Here is a 9,369-nt window from a genome sequence, read left to right as displayed (position 1 = left end):
TCAACCAATGTTAATTGCAAAAAAAGATAGGTTCAAAGGCCTTCTTCCATGCTTTACTTTCCTCAGTTATTATTAGAATTCGCAACTGTCCCATCGTCGGTCCCCACACATATCACAATCGCAAATACACACATTGCCTGTATGTACCTGACACGAAACACAGCTTTGTATTTCACACCCTGACAATGGTTGCCCCATCATAAGAATCACAGAATTTGCATCTCCAAGCTCCCACCTGAGGTTTCCACCTGCAGTTACATCCCAGGCCTGTTTTGCTAATCCAGACCAAAACATATTAAAAAGGGCTCAAGTTCCATTCTGGTGTTGCCACTTCCACTGATAGTCACGGACTACATGTGTCCTACTTGTGGAATTATCTCGGGGGCAGCTTAAAAATAAGGCATCAAAAAACATATCCTTCCCCCCTGCTTGACAGCCTTCAAAATCCTTTTGGTAATTATGGAAGGAACACCTTACCCAGCTACCATTAGTGAGCTTAACATGTTTTTGATTCCATCTGCCTTGATATCTGGAACGATCATAAGGAGAGCAGCTGGGGGTCCAACAATCTAAACCTAGTCACAAACGCTTTTTCACCACATATATGTTTCCTATTCTATTTAGACAATAAATGCCTCTTTCAGAAGAATGAAGCTGCCATGGGCTTCCTTCTGCATCCCAAAATCCTGTTCCATTATGGACCTCACTCAGGGTACTGACCCACCATTTAGGCTCGACTGGGCTGGCCACCCATGGCCAGCAGACCCTCCGCAGACCCAACAATTGCTAAGATTAAAGGTTTTGCTACTTCTTCTCCCAAGGTTAAAAATTATTTTCCCACTTCTGCCCCAAACCTAACTGACAATATAAGTGTAAGATCATTAAGAGAAACATTCTAAATGTGTAATCTAATCTCCTAACCGAATTTTCACTTTCACGTTGTCTTCCACACCACCTGTGGTGAGAGAAGGCAGAGAAACAGCTTAACATAAAAACAACCAATGACAGTGAGGATTGGCCCCCAGTGACTGGAGGTGGGAGAGGAGGGATGCCCACACAAACTGTTTCAGCAGGCAGTCTGTGGGGAGGCGCACAGGGCTTCCCCCGATGTCGCCGCACTGGCTGCTGCTCCATTCCGCCCCTGTGGAGCGTCGGTCACGGCTTCCCATCCTTCTCCTCCAGCTGAGATGTCCAAACCTCCGGGGCCTCAGAGACCTTGACCCGAGTGTGATGGGTCCACCGTGTTCAGCTGCCTTGACGGCTGTTTCTGTGGTCAGCAACGCTTGGAAAGGTCCACGCCACTTCACCACCAGGGTGCTTCTTTCCACTCTTTAACTGGGACCCAATCTCCCGGCTGGATGTTGTGAACAGCAAAGTCCAAAGGCAGGGTCTGTGCCAGCTGAGCTTCCTGTCAAACAGATTTCACAAGAGACAGTATCCTGGCCACATATCGTTTCAAATATACATCACTTATCTCTATCCCCCCACTAGGCTGAGAATTACAAGGGTAAGGAATTCCAGACATTAATTCAAAGGGAGATAATTGAATATCTCCCCTGGGTCTGGCCCTTATTCTTGCCAAAAGCAGTGGCGAGAGCCATACCCATGGCATCATAGTTTCTATCATCAGTTTCAGGAGGTGTTTCTTTATCTCTCCATTCATCCTCTCAACCCACACGAACTCTAGGGGTGCCAGGGGGTATGGAGGTTCCATTGTATCCTTAAAGCAGTCATAACTCCTTGAAGAAATTTTCCTGTAAAATGAGTTCCCCTATCTGAGCCTATTGCTTCCACAGTCCCATATCTTGGAATTATTTGTTCCAAAAATACTTTAATAACTGATCCTGTAGTTGCTGAAATGGCTGGAAATGCTTCCGGCCACCCTGTTAACTGACAGACACACTGTTACCAGAAGATATTTGAACCTTGCCACTCGAGGCATTTCAGTAAAATCCACCTGGCATCTCTGGAAGGGAGGTACAGCCCAAGACCTCCCTCCCCTGGCGAGTTTCTTTGTAACTCTGTTATTGGTTTTAGCACAAATCAAACAACCCTCAATAGCTTGCTTTAGCCAGAATAAAAATAAGCCAGAATAAAAAGACCCACAGCAGCATACGTTTTGAGGAAGGCTTCTGCCAGTCCTCAGGAGCCCCAGTGACTCTCTTCATGAAGTTATTTTAACAATTGCAGGGCCAGAGCTTTTGGTATCCACTGCTTACCATCCCTTGTAAACCAATTATCCTCTCCTTCCTCTGCCCCACTCTTTTAAATTATCTCAAGTTCCTCTGGTGGAAAACACAGTTTCTCTGGCAGTGGTGCAGTTACTGGGAGCAAAGGGAGCATCTTGGAGCTTTTTGGCAACAATGCAGCTTTCCCAGCTTCTTCATCAGCTAGTCGGTTTCCTGTTACCTCTTCTAAGCACCCTGCCCCGTGCCCCTTGATGTGTATTATTGCTAACTTTTTTGGCAAGTTCACCACCTCCAATAAGTGAGAGATTAAGTTCTCAAGAGATATTGTCTTTCCCCTGCAGGTTAATAAACCTCTTTCTTCCCATAATTTTCCAAATGTATGTATCACCCTGTTATCTTTGCCCAATTATCCCATCAAAAAAATCCCCAAACAATGTTTGAGGTAGTACCAATCTTAATTGAATAGTTTAGAAAATGTATAAAATTGGATACACTTGAAATATTGACAATATAATTTAGTTAAAATTATGGATAATTTGGTTCCAATAATAGCGCATAAGCAAAACAAAAATAACCACGCGGGGTACGGAGTGCAGGGTTCTGGGACCCTTGCCACCTCACATAGGAGCTTGCCAGGTGAAAATTCCCCCTTTTGTGCCATATGTCAATGCCATCTCCTCCCCTTTTCGATTCATCACACTTCTACCTCCACCCTCATCACCACCTTTACCGTGCATGCTCCACCACTCGGTTTGGTGGTCGCACCCATCTTTCCGGGTCATCACTGATGAAGGCCTCTCCTCTTCCTCGATGTCCTTTAATTCACCATTGGGCTCACATGCTCACCAAGCCAGTACAATGTGAGCCAAAACTAACATAAGATTATGTTTAAGCATCAAAGCAATAAATCTCTTATAGAGGGCATTTTCCTGGGACCCAACCAGATTTTCCTTTCTTTCTGTTAATTTTTAGTAACTGTTATCTCATGCTTTTTCCTGCCTTTAACATCTGCAGAAAGGGGGGGGGGGGGAAGGAACCCCTCCTCTCCCTTTCTTGGCAGTACAGCTTCTAACTGTTTCATTGTTGCCAAATATTAATGACTGTATCAATATTGATTACTGTTTCAATTTTGTCAGCACAAATCATATCTATTTACCATACTTCTCACTATCCTGCTCTGAGTTTTTGGAGTTTTCTGTCAGAGAGCTCTCCCCTCCCCCACTTATCCACAGAGGTTTGGGGCGGTTTTTCCTTTTTGGGGGAAATCAAAACGATGCACTGGTGCTCCTAATTAGGGGCAGGAGAAGGGAGGCTCCAGGGCTTCCCGCTGAGCCGGAGCCACCGGAGCCGCAGTGCCGGGAAAGCCGTGGCGGAAGCTGTGGAGAAGTTTATTTGTGTTTCAGCGCAATGCCCCTCGGGCCCGGGCCCGTTCCAGGGCTGTTCCTCAGCTCCGGCTCTGCCCTCACGCAGCCCGGGGGGCCCTGAGAGCACGGGGCGGGGCTGTGCCGTGTGCAGAGCCCGCCCCTGGCTGCGATTGGGCGGTGCTGCCGTCAGTCGTGGTTGCGGCGCGCAGATTGGTGGGAGCAGGTCGGAGCAGGGTCTCGGTGGTGGGCTGAGGGCGGCCAAGGCTGGGCAGCGGCGCCATTGTCGGAGCGGCGGCGGCGGTCGGAGCGCGGTGAGGCGGCGGCGGAGCGCGGTAAGGCGGCCGCAGCGCAGGTGGGAGCCGCGCTGGGTTGTGCGGGGGCTCGGGGCTGGCTGCGGGCCTCGGGGGCGGCAGGGGGCTCGGGCGGGTTGGTTGTGCCGTGTCCGGCCCGTGTTGCCGCTGGCGTGAGGGCGCTGCGGGAGCGGCTGCCCGCGGTCTCCTTGCGGCCGCTGCCTCGGCAGGAGCCGCTGCCGGAGCAGCGCTGGCTCGGCCCGGTTGCTGTGGCTGGGACAGAGGGGGCTGCCCCGTGCCCGGGGCTGTGCGGGGAAATTCCCGTGGCCGGAGGTTTGTGTGCCCAGAGGAGACAGAGGAGTCCTGTAAAAGTGAGTTTATTGCTGAGCAGAGGGAGAGGCCGTGGGGCATTTGCCGTGCGCTCTCTGCCATTGTTGTAGTTCGCAGCCTCCTTTTTTATCCTCATTTTCCCGGTCTCATCTCCCTCTTCCTTTGCCCCCTGGCTGAGGTACTTGGAAGGTTCAGATCTCCTCATCTGCCAACTGCATGTCCTCGTTAATGTGCACCCCACTTTTGTAAAACAGCCAATATTCATGGCTCTGTTAAGTCTTTACTCTCTTGGAAGTTCAGGAATTCAGCGGTACTTTGTCTGAGCAGCAGTCGATGTTATTTAGTAAGAGTTTTTGAGACTGGTGGTTTCTGTCTTCCTTATCTACGAGTCCCTGACCCAATCTCCGGGAATATTCACTCAGTTTTTGGTTTTGTTTTTTTTTTCTTTTTTCCTCACTGAGTCTTCTTTGGTTTTGTGATTATTCTCAGTGCCCTCATTCCCTGTCGTTCTGTAGCCGTTTCTGCATCTGGAGGCCTGGCTGCCACCTGCATCCCCTCGCTCAGCTGCTGAATGAGCTGCACTCTCAAGGTGTGGAGCATGGTAAAAAGATGAGAGTTGCTGTAGCACATCAGAGGAGAAACAGCATTCGTTTAACCCATGGTGTGCCAGGGAGCCTCAAAACCGTGTCCTATTCCCATCCTTTCTACGTTTGGACTGGTACATGAGCTGCTTTCTTGTTTGCTTTGCTATCTGTTTCATCACTTTTCCTTTGTCATGTATTTGCCAACAGCCGTTTGAGTCATTTAGTTTTCCACAATCCTCCTGCTTTTTCTGCTAAAAGGTATTATGATCCCATCCCATCCCATGGTTAGGTGTTGTGTTCCTCATTTCAGTGGATTGGTCAGCAGGAATGTCAGGAGCTGGAGCTGTCTGGTCGGTTATTATTGCGAGGGCAGCTTGTAATCTGATGATGCCATTAAAATGAGAAATGGGTTCTGTGGCTCCTGATATGAATTGGTTCGGGTTCCCAGGGCCTGGTCCATGGTGTTGTAGGATTTGTTCTGCTGGTCGTTCATCTTTTCTCCATTTTTGGTCGCTCTCTCCAGCCAGGGCTGCATCAATTGACTGCTTTTCTCTAATTAAATAATCAAATCCTTGGAATCCCAACTGATTTCCCTGAATTTTTGGTAGCAAAATAATCCCCACTGCTGTAATATACCCTATATAACACAGACAGTGCCAGCACATGCTGGAGTGGGCAGAGGGATGATTCCCCTCCATTTATTTATAGTGAAGTTTTCCCAACATTGTCCATGTGCTGTTTCCCTTTGCAGCTTCACCCGTTTGTGTTGCAGGGGCAGATATCCTCCCCCTGGGCTCTGCCTTGAGCTGTGCAAATTCCATCAGTGCCAGCAGGCAGAGCTTGGGGTGAGGGGCAGAGGGAATCAGCCCAATTCCTGCCCCAGGCAAGAGACCCAGGTGCATTGTCCACACTTTGCCCAGCAGTGTTCACTTGCATTTCTAAAGGTCCTGTGGAGGCTGCCTGGAATGAAGCTTCTCTTCCAGGGCAGCCATCAGGTGAGTCACATGTGGCCCCCTCAGAATCTGCTGTTATCAAAAAAGTAGAAACTATTTCAGAGTTGAAAGTGTTACTTTTAAAGCTTTTCGGTTTTGCAAAATGCAGCATAAAGGCAAACATGGAAACACCCAGACCAAAACTTGATTCTCACAATTACTTCTATCTTAAACCTACCTGACAATATAAAGTGGGAATATTATGAGATTTTTTTCTCATGTTGTAATTTTGTCACTGAAACTGCAGGGAAAACAAAAGCTCTCCAAGAATCTCTTTAGTGTTAGAGAATCAAGGCATTCCTAGATTCTGGCCAGGATGTGCAACAGAAATAATTTCTTTCACAAATAGCCCAGATGTGCAGAGAAAATCATTCCATACCATGTGAGTTTTACTCGATTTTTCCTAAACTTTACATAGTCTGAACCAATCTAAATCCACTGCTTTAATGTTCATTGCTTCCAAGTTTTGTAAGTTTTTTGAGTTTGGTTTCCTGTTGGACCCGGATTTCTTCCCCTCTGATGTGAATTCCATCTCCACACTCCTGGATTTCCTTCTCAGCCTTTTCCAGCCCAGGTGTCTCCAGCTCTGCCCGGGCAGTGTCGGGGGTAGCTGTTGGTTGCTGTTTGCTGCTGGGCAATGTTGATGTTTTGTTGCTGGTCGTTATCTCTGTGGGTGTCTTTTGGTCTTGCCCAGTCTGTTGGGATGTTAAACTCATCTCAATTCAGTGGCATAACATCCCTTAAATAAAAGCTTTAAAATTCCTTTCCCAATGGAAAACCTTTAAATACAGAAACCTTTCTGAGCAGAGAAATAAGGTTTAAAAGAACCAAACTCGGTACATTTTGCAGCAGTGCAATGGCAGGCAGCCCAGAGTGTGGGTGTGAGTGGGCCCCAGAGTGGAATTGTGCCCTGGTGTTCCCCAGCAGCTGTGGCAGTGCAGGCCCAGGCAGCGCTGAAGCTGCAGCAGTGGCAGCAAGGCTTGGCCCCAGTGGCTGGAGATGGCAGAGGAGGGTGGCCAGGATTGCAGAGGATTCCAGGCGAGGATCTGTGGGCAGGCGCAGGGGCTTGGCCCGCTGTGGAGCCCTGGCTGCTGCTGCGTTGCCTTCAGGGCAGGCTCAGGGGCGGCCTCCCATCGTCCTGCTGCAGGCGGGAAGTGCAAATCTCCGGGGCTTCAGAGCCCTTGAGGCCAGGCTGAGGGGTCCCCCCGTGTTGAGCTGTGCTGGCGGCTGTTTCTGGCCTCAGGGACACTTGGCATGGGCCCCTTGGCCACCAGTGGTGCTGCTTTGCACTCCTTAGGCAGGAGCCGATGTCCTGGCTGGGTGTTGGCAGCAGTAAAGTGCCAGGGCAGGCTCTGTGCCAGCCCAGCTTGCTGTGGGAGAATATCCCTTGATATCTGCTCCAGTGGTTGCTGAAGCAGTGAGAATTGCTTTTGCCCCCCTGTTAGGTGCCATGGTGTCAGCAGAAGATATTGAAGCCTTCCTGCTCAGGGCATTTCAGTGCCAGGCTCTCACAGGCACCCAGAGCTGCGCGGGTTGAGCTGAGCATGGGGCGGTGACCTGCGCTGTGTCTGATTCCCCTTCCTTCCCTCCCCTGGAACAGGGTGTTGCTTTTAGACACCACGTGTCCTGGATGTGTCAGAGTGCTTTGGAGAGACTCCATATCTAATTTTTCCTCTTTCCCTGCGGCTGCCCACACTTCTGGGTTCACTTCAGCATAGGCCTGGCCAGACAATTGACACACAGGTACAACAGAACCGGCCTCTGTATCCCTTTTAATAATATTAATTTGCGTTCCCTGTTTAGCGATCAAATCCCTTCCCAGTAAATCATGATAACAATTAGGAGCAAATAAAAATTCATGCATTTCAAACCCATCACCCACATCTGCTAACAGTGGTTGAGTAAAACAACACATCTTTCCCACTAATCCCATGAATAATCAAAGACATTTTTGGCATTTTCCCCTTTCTGTCTAAGATTCAGAGTGGATTGAGAGGCCCGTGTGTCCATCAGAAAATGCCTCCTCTCAATGCAGACCCACCCTGAATGTTCTCAAGGGCTGCAGTGTGGAGGGTCCCTGGTGTGATGGGAGCTGTGCCAGCCCTGGCAATCCATGTCCATCAAGGGGTGGACTTGCTGGTGCTGAGGGTGCTGCTGTCTGTGCTTGCAGTGTCCTTGTGCCCTGCAGCTGGAGCCCTGGTTCCTTGCCAGGGGCTGTTTGGGTGGGCTCTCCCTTGGCGAGGAGGGCAATGCCTCTGCCAGGTGCTTGTGGCCGAGCCCCTGCCCTGGGTGCTGGGGCCCCCCTGGGCCCTGGGGTTGATCTCTCAGGGGCTGTAGGAACTGTGCCCTGGCCTTTGCCTTCAGGTTGGCCTTTTGCTGCTCCCTTCTTGCACTCACCTGCCGTGCCTTTGTGCCCAAGTGCTGCAGGGCCTTCTTGTGCCCCTCCTACAGCCCCCTCAGTGCCTATGGGTGCTCATCCTCTGACAGCTGCTGAGCTTTCTGCAAAATATTTTGTGTCTCCAGTAACCCTAACAAAAGCCTTAAAAGATAATCTCCATGCTAAAATGTACATTCCACATTTCCCAGGTGTTCCTTGCTCCTCCTCCCTGTGCTCAGGGTGCCCTCCCCAGCCCGTAGCCCAGAGCCGCTCCCTGTCCTGCCGCAGTGTCCAAAGGCGCCCCCCGGCGGGCAGGGCCGGCAGCTGCACGGGGCCGGGCAGCGGCCGGGCCGTCCCGCAGCCTCCTGGGGGCCGGGGGCTGCTGCCAGCCCTGCCTGGGGCTGGTGGGGTCAGGCAGCGCCCGGCGCTGAGCCCCGGCTGCCCCACAGCCCCGGCCCGGCCCCACAGCTCCCCACAGGCCCCCAGCCCATGCTCCCGGTGCCACAGCTCTGTGCCCGGTGCTGCCGCTGCCCCCCACAGAGAAACCTCCTGAAACCCTGACCTCCTTGTTTTCCTCTCCTGGAAACCAGGGATACAAATGATCTGAATCAGCTGACAAGTTTTGAGGCTAAGACCCTGCTGATAAACATCCCAATCCTCAGTTTTTTTCTCTTCCTCCACTTTTGCATCATCCTTTTCCTTCCCACATAGATTTCTCCTGCAGCTTCTTGCCTTTACCATATTGCTGCACACTCCCCTTCACGCAATCGCTTTGCAGCACACCAACACCATCCATGCCCTGTTGTCCAAATGCGAGGGGGATTTGGGGAAGTGGGAGTGGGGCAGCTCCAAGGCCGGGCCCCATCGGGCGCTGTCCTGGCGGGAGCGGCTGCAGTGGGGACCGAGTGCGGGCGGGAGCGGCCGAGAGCCCAGCGCTGCCCCAGCCCGACCTGCCCCAGCTCCATCCCTGCCCCTGCCGTGGGATGCTGTGGGTTTGAGGGGAAGAGGGAGCCAGCAGTGGGTGCTGGGCCTGGGGCAGGAGGAGAAGGGAAGGAGAAGCAGGGTTGAGGAACAAAAGGGTCAAACAATGCATGTGGGAGGAGAAAGTGGGATTGTGCAGGAGAAGGAGGAATAGCAGGAGGAAGAGGAGTGAGCAAGAGTAGGGACGCAGGAGGAGGAACGGGAAGAGGAAGCAGGACAAGGTTCCACCTCTCCCTCTATCTGCAGTCTCTGACCCCAGCCC

The 9,369-nt window shown here is 51.3% G+C and overlaps 1 protein-coding gene across 14 annotated transcripts in view; it reads left to right on the top strand.

The window, feature by feature from the left end:
• Positions 1-9,369, top strand: part of LOC102061417 (uncharacterized) — a 236,416-nt gene that overhangs the window by 204,858 nt on the left and 22,189 nt on the right. Inside the window, exons 1-2 of one of the 14 annotated variants that reach the window (XM_074529940.1) lie at positions 3,492-3,885; positions 4,663-4,762. The exons of 3 other annotated variants lie outside the window; for them this stretch is intronic. Coding sequence is in view for 3 of the 11 variants with exons in the window: in XM_074529929.1 (XP_074386030.1) it covers positions 4,783-4,891 (109 nt within the window). In the remaining 8 variants the exon portion in view is untranslated. 10 more of the 14 variants (XM_074529930.1, XM_074529931.1, XM_074529933.1 and 7 more) reach the window with 10 other exon arrangements.

The sequence above is a fragment of the Zonotrichia albicollis genome, chromosome 31, assembly GCF_047830755.1.
Source record: "Zonotrichia albicollis isolate bZonAlb1 chromosome 31, bZonAlb1.hap1, whole genome shotgun sequence".
NCBI classification, from domain to species: domain Eukaryota; kingdom Metazoa; phylum Chordata; class Aves; order Passeriformes; family Passerellidae; genus Zonotrichia; species Zonotrichia albicollis.
The sequence above is the reverse complement of the archived record's forward strand: the minus strand, read 5'-3'. Positions and strand labels throughout refer to the sequence as shown.